We start from the raw sequence: 16,225 nt of genomic DNA, 5'->3' as shown, positions 1-16,225 counted from the left end.
TTTAACTGTACCTTTTAACGGTGCAAGCCCGAAATCACCTTCGATATGTGTTAGGAAAGTGAATAAAAGGAAACTACTGGATGCCCCTCATGAAAACCTGTCTTAGAAAACTTTCCAGGACTTGGAAAAAAAATGTTACAAATGCTTCTCCAAATGTAAGGATCACATGTGAAACTCTGTAAACAATTTGGAACAAGTTTGAGACAAACTTTTCAAAGTGCTTTCCCATACATAGTGAGAATCTATAAACATTTTTAAATTTTTTGATGGAGAAACAAAAGTGTAACTACTAAGGAAAGGATGTCCAGAACATGTGGGAGAAACCCCAGGCTGAGTGATGACCCAGAGTTGAATGTGTTTTGTGCTTGCAAAGCACGCATAGCAAATTTGGGCACTGTCATCATCGTGTGTGGACTTCTGAGCCAGAAAGCTCCTCATTCATTCAGTAACCATTTACTGATTAACTATTCTTTGGTCGACGTGCTAGAAGTCACAATCTCGGCACTCAGCAGAAAATGAAAATACCGGGCCACAACCACTACTACGGAGTTGTGCAGAGAAGACTATTACTACCCCCAGAGGGAAGGGGAAGGGAAGAGATGGAGGAAGGCTTCCCAGGAGGTGACATCTAATGTAGGTTTTAAAGGAAAGATAGAGGATGCCTGGGTGGCTCAGTTGGTTAAGCCTCTGCCTCTGGCTCAGGTTATGGTCGCAGTGTCCTGGAATCGAGTCCCACATCCCTGCTCAGCAGGAAGTCTGTTTCTCCCTCTCCCTGTGCTGCTCCCTCTCTCTCTGTCAAATAAATAAATAAAATTTTAGAAAAAAAATAAAGGAAGGATAGAATTTAGTGAGGCTCCCGGAGGAAGTGCCCTCTGACACTTAAAGGATTTAACGACCTAAAAGGGAAAAACGCATCCCAGGTGGGGGGAGTGGACTGTCCATGGCACCAGGCTTGGGAATGAGGTACTTCCGTCGTACATGGAGGAGGTCACACATACCCTGCGCAGACAGGGGCCCCCTGTGCCCAGTGAATTTGAACTTTACTCTGAATGTGAAGGGACTCGCTATTTGTTTCCCTGCATGAAGTCTGACCTGACCCAATGTTGAAGGCTGCTCAGTATAGAAGCTAAACTTGAGATAGGGAGATTTCAGTTCAGGAGCCAGACAAGGGAACCACTTCCTTCACTGGGTCTCTTGTCCTTTAGTGCCCAGACTGGGCGAGGGGTGCGGGAGGGCACGGCGAGAACAGAGTGAACCAACAGAACGTGGTGAGGAGCCAACCAAGTGGACAGAGCCGATGTCATACGACCCACAATGGTCCCCGTCACTCACTGCCCTGTGTAAGGAGCTCTGCCTTTGACGCATGACAATGCTCTCTTCCATCAGATGGAGCCCTGATCTCCACGCCATGCTGATTTGCTCTAATTCAGTCTGCTTGGTGGCCTGGCCGTGAGGATGACGAAAAGAGCTAAGTTTGGGGATTTGTTTTTTAAACAGGAAGTCAGATGTCAAGGACAGTAATTCTCCCAATACCATAGCCAGCAAGGATAGTTAACAAATTACTCCTGGCTGCCAATCTGAACACACAAGGAGGAGAACAAGAAAAGGAACAAGAGCTCTAAGCACGGTATCAGGAGAATGGAGAAACGAAGGTCAACAGAGGCAGTGCCTGGGTAGCTGAGAAAGGTACACCGGGGGAGGAGGCTTGTTTTCTTCTCTTCCATTTTGTTTTTATGACTACGGAAAGGGCAGAGAGTTTGAAGGAGAAAGAAAAAAACAAGACTTCAAAGAGACACATGGTTATGTCCCTTTCCCTGCTCGAGGAGGACAGAGAGGAAGGGTGGGTGGGCCGGCCATGTCGGGGAACACGGGGGCACAGGGGTCTGCAAACACAGGATAAAGGCCTAAGGCCTCAGCATGTCTGAGGGAGACTCCAAGGAGACATCTCGGAGCACAGAAGGAGCTGAGAGGTCTTGGTGCCTTAAACGTAAAACAGATGCAGAAATGATGCTAAAATCATTAACAGTTGGGGAGAGAGGGGATTTTGTGGGCAGGGGATTTTGTTTATTTTCTATTGTGCTTTTAGAACTCTTGCAAGAAGGAGTCTAAGATGTAAAAGAACTTTTTTTTTTTGTCGTGTTAAAACAAAAGATTGACACAATGCGCTGGAAGCAAGCCTCTATCCATGAACATAGTCAAGGGTAAGGTAGTCCAAGATCCCGACCGAAAGATGGTGTCTACAGACCTGGGGAAAGAAAGCAAGTGCCTCTCATCAGTTCTGCGAAGGGAAACAATTGAGGTAACAAAATGATGTTTATCTTTATTTTCCAAAAGAAGACAAAGGGAAGATAGGACTGGAGGTCATTAACATTCATGAAGACCCATCACAAACTTGATGAAGAACGGGAAGGGCGGTTAGGGACGGTGGGCACCGAGAAGCAGAACTGTACCAGACAGGCAGGACAAATCCAACTTGAACATATTTTTTTAATCTTTGAAAAAAGTAAATAAAGGAGGGCACGATGTTATTTCAATTGGAACAGAGAACCAGAACAAGCCTGTTCCAGTCCTCAGGACCAGGAGAGAACACACGCAGCAGCTCTGTTGTCTGAGAAGGGTCATGTGCCCATGGACCACCCACGGGCTTCCCCAGCTCAGTGAGTCTGCAGGGCAGGGTGGGGAAAGAGGAGGGACCAGGATGATCGGACAAGGAGGCCTATGCCATCTTTTTCTCAAGGACTGAGGGCAGACCCAGCCCTGTGGACCCGAGTTGCTTGTGACATATGGGACCTGACCAGAGGCGTGCTTTAGATGAGTCCAGCATGCAGTATCCAGTACGCAGGCTGAGATGCACTGGGGCGGAGGGGAGGCGGAGAGGAAGAGGTTGGCGTTATCACCAACGAGGCTAGGACAAGGCATGCTCGCTCCTCCTGTCCTGTAAGAGGAACCTTTGGAGGTGGGTATACTTGTGTGTTTCTTGTTTACAAGAGGTGAACTCCTTTGCCCAAAGTCTGGCTCAGATCAGCTCAGAGCTTTCCTGTTCTCACTCCCTTCAAAGTCCCCTCATGTTTAATTCACAGACTGCTCCAACGGATTCTAGAAGCAGTCTGGGAGTGAATCCTAAACAAATAAATGCATCTAAAATAATGTTTTTTAAGAGAAACTGGGGTAAGTTCATACAAAACAGAATGTAGACCACATTGGAATGGAAGAAAGTAGAGGTACTTAGCTTTTGAACAGCAGATAAATCTGGGCATCAGAGTCAAAATTAAGAATGAAAGGATGTGTTGGGGCATCTGGGTGGCTCAGTGGGTTAAAGTCTCTGCTTTTGGCTCAGGTCATGAGCTCAGGGTCCTGGGATGGAGCCCTGCATTGGGCTCTCTGCTCAGCCTGCTTCCTCCTCTCTCTCTCTCTCTCTGTCTCTGTCTCTGTCTCTCTCTCTCTCTGCCTGTCTCTCTCCCTACTTGTGATCTATGTCTGTCAAATAAATAAATAAAATCTTAAAAAAAAAAAAGAGAGAGAGAGAATGAAAGGATGTGGCCTAACAGCCAGGCTCTGTAATCATGTCTCCTGCTGGTGACGAGCCTACGACCCAAATTCTCCTGCGGAAAATCTGGTGGATCCTGTTGTCGATCACCACTACAAATGTGGTGGTCCCCGGGTTATCTAAACGTGCAGAAGGACTGGCTGGGACGGCTTCTTTGAAAGTACAGGCATGATGCCCACGTCCCTTTAGCAGATCCTGGTATAGGTTTGTCCTATAAACCAACTTAGCTAAGTGTCTTCGAGTTTCCTTTTCTCATCTAAGAATTTTCTTTTATCACATTTCTGCATCTTGAAAACGGTTTAAGGGAATTTAATGAATTCTGGTTTTCAAGAAGTCACCGTGCTCATTTCCAAGGCCGCCAGCAGCCGCCACCACATGGCTTCTGTTGTTGATAATGACAGTCATCTATCCACATTTTGATAATACCGCTTGAACGTTAAAACGACCCATGTGTGCCTGCGATCCCACAGGCGGGTCAACCTGTCCTTGACTTGGAAGCACTTCTTATTTGAATTGATAGCTGGGATGAGGAGCTGCTGACTCACTACCAGAGCTTCGAGACAGAGGCAGGCCAAGGCCCACGTGGTCTCAAGGACACATGGCCCTGAGTCCGGATGGAGAACGCATGCCTTAAAGACCTTTCTCTTAATGAATTCACCGTTTTTTTTTTTTCCTTATAGCGCTTCATCCTTTTTTTTCCCCTCCAACAGGTATGTTCTGCTTGAAGAAAGGCTGTCACTGTGTAGAAAGATGATCTGGAATTGGGGTCGATGTTTCAGCAACGTCATTCCTTCTCCGTTAGAGGTGGGGGAGGAGGGCTGGCAGCCAGACGGCGCCTGCGCCCAGCACAGCGCTCCCACTGAAAGCAGCATCTCCCTTGGTCATGCGTCTCCTCGGCGAGCACCCAGAGCACCCAGAGCAATGCAGGGTGACTGCACGTGCCTCTCGTGCTGAGTGTGGACTCACAGAAGTCGCGGTCACCAGGCGATCTCGGGAAACGGTGTCGCCCCGTCAGACGCAAATGTATACACGTGAGACATATGTTCATACGAGCCTTATAGGTAAGAGACGCATGTATTCCGTATGTATGTATGTATGTGCGCACAGAGGACAGAAGTTTATTTTTTCAAGAGTTTATTTGAGAGAGAGAGAGTGCATGAGCATGTGCAGGGGGAGAAACAGAGGCAGAGGAAGGGAGAGAATCTCAAGCAGACTCCGTGCCCAGCTTGGAGCCACACTCGGGACTCGCTCCCCCGACCCGAGATCATGACCTGAACCTAAATCGAGAGTCAGATGCTTAACTGACTGAGCCACCCAGGTGCCCCCAGACTACATAAGTTTAAATAAATATATAGGCATGTTGTTATAGTCCTATTTATATCTTAGATATATATTTATATGTCTGGATATATATTTATATCTTAAATATATGTAGATAGTAGATATATCTAAGTATATCGATGTACATATGTAGAAATGCGTAGCTGTAAGTACACACGTATGTACATCAATTTGATCGTACACTATAAGATGCACAAGGTATGGATAACACGTATTTATTATGCATCTACTTACATAATGTGACTATTTTCAACTGAACTCCGTGGGAAACTTGTTGGGGACACCTCAATTTAAGAAAAAAAAAATGGACCTTCTTGCACAGAATCTCCACCAGTTGTTAGTGTCCCATCTGAAGAATCCTCCCCGTTTACAGTAATTACGTCAAATAAATTCAGGTCTGCGGGCGCTGCATGCACTGACTCAAGAATTCCAAACACGGGCACTTCTGGTGAGTATGTCCAGCTGTGTGTACCTCCGCACGCCCCACAGGCCACCAGGTTCCCGGGCAGGACGGAGTCATGGTGGCTTCCCCCCGACGTCTGGAGCTTGCCGCGCTCCTTGCAGAGCTGGACAACATGGCAAGCAGAACCCAGGAGAACCACAGGCAGAACAATACACGGCGCCCTGGATTCCGATCAAAACTGTCCCGCGAGAGAGCAAAATAATTCTAGGAACTTGGTGTCAAAGTACTGAAATGAGATGATCAAGAAAGGTCCCAGGAAGACGCAAAAGCTCCAACAGGCACAGAAAGTGGCTCCTCACCACCCCCAACCCCACACCCCCAGAGCTGGCGTCTTTCCCAAAGGGCAGTGCGGGCAGGGCGGCGGCTCAGCCACAATGACCCCAGACAGACAAGGGACTGTTGTTCGCATGCAGGAGAATCGACCATTTATGTTTAAAATAACATTTGTTTACAAGACATTTAAATAATTCTTGAAGTGGGTTTCTGTAAGGGTATTTCGAAAAGAGCTCAATATGACAGATTTTACTATAAAAAGTTTTCGAATACCCAAAAACGGGCAGTTCTTCCCCCCTTTAACGCAGGAAATGTTTGAGGGCTTCGTAGGCAGAGTCACCCTCTTTCCCTGAAATGATCCGAAAATTTTATAAATAAAACCGAACTCCAAGCTCACAGAGAACTGGCAGTCTCCGCACCTCCTTTCCCCTCTAAATGCGCCCAAATCAAAGATGTGGTGACGTTTTCTTGACCTGAGTCCCTGAACTGTCCGTTTCATGGACTACACGTGAAATGGTGCCTGTGTGGGTCCCAGCACACCAGGGAAACAAGAGCAAATGTGTCATCCTTCTCCTCCCCTCCTCTGTAGCCGGCCGGCCCAGGAATGTTCCCTGCAGGGCGGCGAGTGGGCCCGGGGCGCCCCAGTCCGCAGGCTCAGCCCCCGCGCCATGCCCCGCATTCCGGGCTCGGCATGTGCGGCAGCCCAGACCGCTGTCTGCGCAGAGGGAAAAACACGAGCTCCGCCAAAATGGCTGGCATTTTTCTCATGTTTGAGATGTCACATTTTGTATCGTTCTTTTGATTTCAGGGAGAAGGGAAACTTTGTAATTCTGTGTCGGCTGTCCTAAGACTACTGCACAAACAAAAAAATAGGAAATTGCTGAATTCTCATGTCTAAACTTGTGGCTGGTAAGAAAAGCCTGAATTGCACTCCCCAAACAAAGCTTAGAGCCGCCCCCCTCTACCTGGGAGGACTTTCCAAGATCCCCAGGGGATGCCTGAACTACATCTCGGATAGTACCAAGCCTTATATACGCTATGATTTTTCCTATTCATACCAGACCTATGATAACGTTTAATTTGTAAAGGAGGCACAGTGAGATTGCAACAACAAACAATTAAATATTAACCTCCCCTGGGACTGTGGCTGACCGCGTGTAGTGGAAACTTCCAGAAGCAAGACCACGGATAAGGGGACTGCTCTAGCTAGGCTGGCTCTATGCAAATGTTTTCTGATTTGGGCCCTTGAACTATCAGAACAGAGAAATTTGGGTTGTCTGAATTGGGACTGGCCCTGGGGCAGGTGGTGTTTGGCCTGGCTGCTCCTTTTCACAGGAGTGGCCTGGTTTCCTTCTCTTCCGTGTGCCAGGGGCTGGGCTCAGGCCTCTCACCTGATGGCTACTGTGTCAGATGCCACTTGGGGGAACGTTCCTCTCTCCTTACAGCGCTGCTGCTGGAACCCGTCTCCATCTGCGTCAATCTACTCTTCCGGAAAAATTCCCTCTACGAATGCAGTTTCAATCAATCTATAACGACTGAGACTTGCCATAGTTTTTAACCCATTAAAACCAGAAACTCCTTGAACATGAAGGTCTGATTTTATTTGCTTGTGTTTGTTTCATTCACTTTCCTTCTGTGTCTCAGAACACTCAGCGGAGGGCAGTTTCTGTCAATTGAGTGTCCGTCACCCAGTGGAATGAATAGCAAAGATGCTCTTTGCTATTTGTTTCTGATGTTCACTGTCACAAATGGTCACAGCTTCAGGCAAAACATGGGTCAGCTTTGATCCAGCAGAAACAACTCCTCACTCCGGGCAGTGACGACTTCCGAGTAAAACACTACCACTCTGGTTCTATGAAGTTACTGACTCGGAGACCATCAGCAGGAGAAATGTACTATGATTACATAAATAACCAGATGTTATCCTAAAAGATATAAAGAACACGGGAGCCTGATGTCCAGAGAGGGGAGGGAAATAGTTATTTTTGGAAAAAGTCTGTGCAAAGAGTGAATGTGATCTAGAGGAAACACGAGAACCACGTGAAATGGACCATGTAAGAGTTGCGTTCGGAGAAATACAGTAGGGTCTTCACCACGTCGGGATCTGGCCATGTCTGGAAACATTTTTGGTTATTTTTGGCTGTCATGACTGGGAGAGAGGGATTGCAAGCATCTCCCGGGGACCTGGGGATGCGGCTACACATCCCCAGTGAACAGGACAAAGACCCCACAACTAAGAGAGATCAGATCCCAAACGTCAAGAGTGAGGAGGCTGAGAAACCCTGAATTAGTGATGTTCGCCACCCTGCTGTGGGGCTCATGTGTCTGGTCACTCATCAGGAGAGTGGGGTTACCCTTCCCACTTGGGCTGTGTCTGGGGCTCAACAGGAAATAACCAGGCCCAGCTCCCAGCACAGGTGAATGGGGTTGCGTAAAGAAAATGCAGCAGGACAGGGGAAATACGGAAGGCTATTGGTAACTGTGCAATGTGGGGGTGTAGCAGGCCCAGGAACCCCTGCAGAGAAAGACACAAGTCTTGGGTGATAACTGGGGGAGGTGGGGGAAACGTGGGCAACGTGGAAGCAGGGGGGACGCTTGAGAAGGGGCCCTTGAAAGTAGGGTAGGAAGGTAGGAAGGCATGGCCACCCCACAGGGCCGAGTTATACCCATGGACAGAGATGGGCGCTGAGATTGGCATCCAGAAAGTCTGTTGCTGGGTCGCCCAAAACCCAGTTGTGCTTATGGCTTGTGCACAGATCCAGAAGGAAGAAGAGAGGGAAGAGCCAAAATACCAGAAATAAAAGAAAAGAGAAAGACAAAAAGAAAAAGGAGAGGAAAAGCCGAGAGGGAAAAGGAGGCACGCCCACCGGCGCAGGCACCCTGGAAGGCACCAAGGTCATCAGGCAACGGGACGACCAGCGACCAGGGCTTTAGAAGCGTGGGAAGAAAGGTCAATGCTTTCTGCCGGCAGAAGGAAAAACAGTCTTTCCCCTCACTGCCCCAGGTGATTCTGCCCCTCCACACTGCAACAAGGTGGTCTTGTCTGAAGAACTCCCTGGGCTCTGCTGAGCGGGGAACAAGGCCTCTGGTACCTCACGACATGCGAACATTCCAGGGAGGAGAAGGCAAACCACAGAGAAAGCCCCTTCTCAGGGTTTTACACACAATTTATCCCAACTCTGTAAGAAGAACTCATTAGTTACTGATCCTTTATTTTGTGGGGCGTTTTCAGAGACAGTATTTCGATTTTTCGTAACTTGGTGCTGTCTTTACATCATCTCGTGTCTCTGACGATTTATCTCAGAAGCTGTTTCTGAGGTTAAAGATCTCTCAGTAAATTGTCTTCATCAATTTCTGCCTTCTTCTTTCTTTCTTTGTCTCCAAGTGTCTCCCTGGCTAAGTCTGTGTTTTCTTTTTTCCCCTCCCCTCTTTCCCAATTCTTTATTCACTTTTGGAAAACCCACAGGCTGAGTTTGCCGAGACCAGCCTCCATGTCTGACTCTCAAAACGGTTTAGTTAACAGGGAAAGGGGCAGCGAACCTGGGTAAGATGAAGTACACATCATCTTTTACCCACACGGATGGTGTGAAGCTCTTTGACCAGTGTCCACTTCCTGCACTTAGCAGATCTTCCCCAAGCTCTCGGCTCTGGACTCCCATTTGCACAGGGAGCCCTACTTGGGGTCCTTTGTGCATCTGCTTTCTTCTGTGACCCAAAGTGGGATTCACACTGGAAAGGCCCATGCTTATAGAGTAAGGCCATCGCTCTCAGAACAAGACAGAATGATCCTCTGCCCCAGCTGCAAAAAAATGTCCTCAAGATGGTCCAGTATAACTTTCTCAGAGCCAGATTTCCCTGGATGGAGGAATTCTGCTCTCCTTGAGCCCTCCACCCTCTGGAAGCAAGTCGACATGGGGCACAGTCGCTCAGGAAACGCATTGCCAGCCTTAATTAGAAACTTTGCTTTCCTTAGGAACTTGGGGATGTAGATTTTCACATGGAAAGAGCGGGGGTGGGTGGAGGAGAGAGAGAGGGAGAGTTTATAGATATGCTGAGATGAATTAGAAAGAAACATCATTTTTGATATAACGATTTTATTTATCATATATAGTCACTTTATGGAACTAGCTCTAAGATATACTTGGGGGAAATTAAAATGTTATTTTTAAAATTCAGGCTCATATTTTTCCAAACGCTATCACAGCCTAATGATTCGGTATCTTAGCCTAGTGATTAATGGTGCAAATCAGATCTGCTCCTCTATTCTGAATGCTTTTTGGAAACTGTGGTTAATCTTAATTTAATGTTAAAACCTTGAGAATTTACTCAACATATATTTTTGTCTGTTTCTTTAAAGATTTTATTTATTTGAGAGAGCGTTAAAGAGCATGAGAGAGAGAGACAGAGGGAGGGAGAGACTACTGGCGGGCGACAGGGATAGAGGAAGAAGCAGACTCCCTACCGAGCAGGGAGTCTAATGTGGGACTCGAACCCAGCACCCAGAGATCATGACCTGAGCCAAACGCAGATGCTTAACCAACTGAACCACCTAGGCACCCGATATATATTTTGTATCCTGCATTTTTTTCCCTGAATTACAAGGTACCATCAGGAACAGCCTTCGTATTTTTTTTCAATGCCACATGTGACTTTTATTTTAATTTCTTTTTAATGTTCCAGAATTCATTGTTTATGCACCACACCCATATTAAAATGCTTCACGTATAGTCCTTTTAAACGGTGGTGACCATGCATTTCTGCTCCTTACCTTGGACTTGCCCTTACTGTAACAGGCCTTCTTGGTGGCTTCATCACACTCCCACTCCACAGCCTGTAGGAAACACCAAAATGACAGTGACTGTTACAGTTCTGACTGAATCAAAGGGGACAACTAATAAGGCTCTGGTAATCAGATTAGGAGGTGTGGCCACCCCATGGAACCGATGTTTTCATACAAACATAGAATTGACACTCAATTCATGAAATTCACTCATAGGGGCTTCTAATTTTCTTCAAAATCGACTTGCTCCCAAGTATCTGTATTTAAGCAGAAGCAGTGTGATATTTAGACGCCTGTAAGAAAGGCCCATGCAGGGAGTTGATGGCTGTTGTTCTAAGTACTGAAAGCATCCCTTCGGTCACACCGCAGGACAGATCCACAGCGTGCTAAAAAGACAAGCCCTGGACCAAAAACGACGCGAGCACTCAGTGAGACACGTGCATCTTCTGCTTACTGTATGTCGTTCATCAATAGTCAAAGATAATGGAGCGAGGATGAATTTGCACCACCTGACTCCCAACATCTATATGCAAATGGTAAGAAAGAGCTCATGCAAAGAGCACATCTACTACTGTACGCAAGACCGTAATTTTCACACTCGCAGGAGCTCTGACTCAAGAGTGAGGCCACAGCTCGTGAATATGGTTTCCCAAACATTCCAAACCTAACTCGTGGTGACCAAGTTCATGTGCATCCCCTCACATCTGCTGCTGTCTCGCACAGGGCATCTGTGATTGGCTGACATAGTACACAGCGCTGACTTCATGGGAAGAAATGATGCCTACAAATACCAACGATCTGTGACTGTGAATCCCTTCTTGGAACGAATTTAAGAATCTGAACTGTTTATCTTTTGTATTATTGTATGGAATGTGGATTTGTGTTTTAGCTTCCTATTAGAGCTGGAATTCCAAAGACTAGGATTTCTGAAGGACCAGTTAAATCATTTTATCAGAAAAAAAAATTGTTTTTAATTTGTATTTTTTTGAGAGAGGGGGGAAGAGAGAGAGAGAGAAGATGAGCAGGGTGAGGGCTGGGAGGGGCAGAGAGAGAATCTTACGCAGGTTCCAAGCTCAGTGCAGGGCCCAATATGGACATGATCCCACAACCCTAAGATTCTGACCAGAGCCGAAGTCAAGAGATGGACACTGGGGTGCACTGGGGACACCGGGTCGCTCAGTCGGTTAAGCATCTGCCTTCGGCTCAGGTCATGATCCCAGAGTCCTGGGATCGAGCCCCACATTGGGGTCCCTGCTCAGCAGTGGGTCTGCTTCTCCCTCTCCCACTCCCCCTGCTTCTGTGTGTGTGCACTTTCTCTCTGTCAAATAAATAAATAAATCTTAAAAAAAAAAAAAAAAGAGTTGGACACTTAACCGACTGAGCCACACAGGTGCCCCATTATCAGAAAAAACAATTTAAGCAAGGGACAAGTCTTTGCTAATTTGAACGAATGCTAAATAATAAACTAAACTAAGCCAATGATAAGCCACTGTCAAATATTATTAAGGAAAATAATGGCTTCACTCTCACTTCTAGGAAGAAGATATTTTTTAATTCTCCTAAACCTAGGAGAGTAACAAAGTAATCGTGCACCAGAATCTCGTATGACTGTCCTCCGAAGAACGTTACATAATAGACTAAAACACAAAACTCTGCCTCTGTATCTTCCTTGCCAAATATGAGCCCCAAAGAAAGTGTTCTATAGAGAGCCACTGCAGCTTCTTTCAAACAGAAACGATATCCTAACGGCTTTCCCTCGTGTCGACTTAGCGATTTTTGTCAGTATCGACATTTGATGAGAGAATGTGTTAATTCTTTCTGTGATGCCTTCCTGTTCATAATGCTCAATGGCAACAATAAAATCCCAGCTAGTCAACATGTGATGCGAACAAATGACTTGAATTCTGTGCTATGATGACAAATACTTACACGACAAGGGATGACACTTCCCAGGAAGACATAAGGGCTTCACGTGTCGTGGCAGATCTGCGTGTCCCCATAGGACTCACATTAAATAAGCGCATTACTATCGTTCCAGACGGACCTTTCCTTTCCTAGATCTGTTTATAAAACGGACTGTGTTTGTCCGTTTGTACATAAACAGAGATATCCCTATTTCTGCCTTCACTTAAACTCAAAACAGAAATGACACACTACAATACATTCTTTTACAAAGTCAAGGCTATTGCAACTTTGACTTGCTGTCCCCAGGAGGGTTGGATATATAATTACTAGGACAACTACAAAGTAAAAAGCTTTAGATAAAGAGGCATTCATAGGGGCCCTTGGTAATCCAGTAATTTTGTTAAAAGTTAAATATTAATTCTCTCCTCAGTAAATGTAAGACCTGTGAGGAGCATGGTTAGTTCCAGGGTTGCAAGAAAACTTACCAGACATCATCAGAATTGTTCAAATCCTTCTGCCGAAATCACAAACAAATAGCTTCCCCAGTCTGCCTAATGCCCAAGTAGACTGTGTGTTTTCAAGATAATTGAAGGCCAAGGATTGGATAGGAAAGTAATAGAAAAAAGGAGAGTTTTCAAGAATATTTCATTACTTTATCCAGTCTAGCAAGAAAAAGCACCGGCACACACAAGTTTATTAGGCCAAAAGAAAATAGGACAGATCTTACAGATTTTTCTGAAGACAGTTATTAAAAAGAAACAAAGTTACTTCTGAGGCATTTTTATTACAGTATAACCGGCTTTCCAATAATATTCAAATCCAGAATTAATTGAAGACCACGAATGTTCGGCTTTTCTGCTGATTCACTTCCTACTTGAATAGAGGACAGGAGAGACAAGACTTACACCGGGAACGGCAGTCCGTTCCCGCCTATTGTACGGCTGCACAAGTATTACTAGATGTCACGGAATTTATCAAAGAGTGCGGTGGGAAGACAGGTCTTTGGCAGATTGGGCCAAAATAGGGTGTTGATTCCATAGTGTCATTCTGTTCTCACAATCAACTGAACTCGTCCCATTTGACCATTTCCCAACGATGGAGGAACAACACCCTTCTATTAGAGAGAACTCAGAGTATCAGTAGAATCCTTGTGTACCAGAGTTCATTTCTCAAAGTTACTCATCCCACTTGAAATTATATTATGTACTAACCTGGTCATAACTTTCTTTATTCCACAAGAATTGTTCTAATAAATTAAACTTCTCTTAACCCAGTCGTCTCACTGTCTTCTCACAGGAGAGTCTTGTTACTCTTTCATGCATCATAATTCTGGAACAAATCCCACTACTGATTTGTGAAGCCATCTTTCCAGTTGACTTTGTTTTAAGACACTTTTCCATCTACACAAACCTGTCTTTATGACAGTTGAAACACATGCAACGGCATGCACGCGCTACAACCCGGATCTCAGGACAACACGCGTGATCTTATTTCCTGAATCTCTGTGGGTTTTTTTTTTTTTATCATCTCTTGTCTTTCTCTATTGCACAATAGCACCTCAGAGAAGAAAAAAAAAACTGAATTCCCTATTCCATTCTGCATTTAATCTTCATTGTGTTTTTGGCAGCAGACACGCAGCAGTGAGAGTGCAGTTATCTGGATATCTAGGCTATACACAGTAGACGAGGAGTATGGAGCATCTACATCTTAAAAGACAAGAAGATTTCTGTTTGCAGAATCTTTTTTGTTTGTTTGTTTGGTCTGTAAATATATGCCAATAACATCTGTGCTCTTCAACGACCTACAGAAGCTTTGATTTATGCATTTGCATTCATTCTCTCTCTCATGTCATACGTGGTTACAAAGCAGCCACGTACCAAGTGCAAGGCAGTGTGTGTTAGGTAATTCTGATGGAGGAGAAACAGACATGGGCGATATTTGCATACATCAGACATTAGTAAGTGTCTTCCATCAGTCTGGACGACACCTTGCTAACTCTGAGAACTTCACCATGGTCATTTCCATTGTTCCAATAGCCATGCTCATTTCAGATCCGGAGATAACCTGGAACTTACGACATCATCAACTTTCCAGAAGCCACAGTGCTACAGACAGACGAAAAAGGAAATGGAGTACGTCTACAGAATATCATCTGATCCCCACAGGAGCTCTGGGATGGAAGGAAACACGACACAGTTCATCCCTCCCCATCACACACACACACACATATGCTCAAGTTACGATAAACGGAGCTCCGATCTCGGGAGTAAATCAAAAGTTGGAAAGAAAAAAGACTGGCTCTTTCTATGTACGTGTTACATACATAAAAATCCACAGTTCTCCGAAGTGTATAAACAAAGCTGTGTATTATCACATTCCGCAGTGAGAGAAGTTAATTAGACAGGGACCAGCAAAGGCAGATACTTTTCATAAAAATGAAGAGAACAACATTCTAGGCAGATGGGCCACTACTCTTTCAGCAGATGGCTTTGCTAATTAGATACTGGCAAAAGATAACATTAAAAAAAACTAGTTTAATTACACAGTGCCAAAAATTAACAACCACCTGAGGGCTTTTTTTTATATACATTGCATTCATATTCTCATGTCATGTATTTCTGTGAAATGCCGGAGAATATTAAATCGTGACAGCAACCGTAAACACATTGCCAGGCAATGTGAGACCATATCCTTGTTCAAAACAGAGGCAAAACACAAATAAGTTGGAACTTGAAATAACTTGATCTTTATGCAACTTTAACAGGTGCTAATCCAGTTACCCTTATGTAGAGACATGTCTGAGAAGTACCATTAGTGGCCACACATGACAGGTTCACAACACAGCGAATCTGAGACGGAATGGTGTCCGTTGAAAGACACAAAGGGATGGAGAGTTTAGTCATTTGGGAAGGATTCGTTCCACATTCCTCTGCCTTTACTCCCTAGCGTCTACTGGAAATTTGCTTTCAACATCAATTTGCGGCACATTTGTTTTTGTGTCCACAGCAAATACATAAGTCCTCTCCGCTCTTACGGGTGGCCTCCGAATCAGAGAACTGTAAGGGGGCAGCAGTCCTATTACTCAACGACTAGTTTTTGATTCTCGTGACACTAACATCATCCAAAATTACAGATACAGCTTACTTTGGAAACACCATAAAAAATGTGTTACTGCCATTTTTAAAATCCTTATATGAAAGCCCAAGATCTTGTTCCAAATCAGGTTTATTTTCGATAGCTGCACAGTGGAGTTCCCAACCTGTTAAATGCTTACTGGGCCTGTTGTTTTTCGGTGGGTCTTTTTAAGATTTTATTTATTTCAGAGACAGAGCACGAGCAGGGGGGATGAGCAGAGGGAGAGGGACAAGCAGACTCGGCACTGAGCACAGAGCCCAACATGGGGCCCAATCCCACAACCCTGAGATCAAGACACCAACAGTCGAACATTTACCTGACTGAGCCATCCAGGAGCTCTCGCTGGATCTTGTTAAATTGAGGGTTGTTCTTTAATTGAGTAGACAGTATATTAGCTTCCTAGGGCTGTCATGACAAAGTAGCATAGACTAGGGGCTTTAAACAATAGAAACTTATTCCCTTGCAGTTTCCAAGGCTAGAAGTCTGCAATCGAAGTGCCAGCAGGGTTGGTCCTTCTGGAGTCCCAGAAGAGAGTCTGCTCCCTGCCCGTCTTCCAGCCTCTGGTAGAGGCTAGCAGCCCTGCTGTTGGTTGCAGGATTTCCGGAAGCCTCACTCCAGCCTCTGCCTCTTTGTCCAAATGTTGTCTTCTTACAAAAACACTGGTCTTTGATTAAGGTCCACCCCACTCTAAGAAAATTTCCTGCAGCTCATTACATATGCAAACCCCCTACCTCTAGATACGGTCACCTTCTGAGGATCTGGGAGGACATGAACTTTGGAA

At 45.3% G+C, this 16,225-nt stretch overlaps 1 protein-coding gene across 10 annotated transcripts in view; it reads right to left on the bottom strand.

Annotated features, from left to right (window-relative positions):
- Window positions 1-16,225, bottom strand: part of SEMA5A (semaphorin 5A) — a 465,678-nt gene that overhangs the window by 160,183 nt on the left and 289,270 nt on the right. For all 10 annotated transcript variants that reach the window (XR_006817661.1, XM_045998962.1, XM_045998963.1 and 7 more), the window contains one exon: window positions 10,393-10,455. Coding sequence is in view for 9 of the 10 variants with exons in the window: in XM_045998962.1 (XP_045854918.1) it covers window positions 10,393-10,455 (63 nt within the window). In the remaining variant the exon portion in view is untranslated. The remainder of the gene's footprint in view (window positions 1-10,392; window positions 10,456-16,225) is intronic.

This window comes from Meles meles, chromosome 3 (assembly GCF_922984935.1).
Source record: "Meles meles chromosome 3, mMelMel3.1 paternal haplotype, whole genome shotgun sequence".
Classification (NCBI taxonomy): Eukaryota; Metazoa; Chordata; class Mammalia; order Carnivora; family Mustelidae; genus Meles; species Meles meles.
Note: the sequence above shows the minus strand (reverse complement) of the source record. Positions and strands in the feature narration are given on the sequence as shown.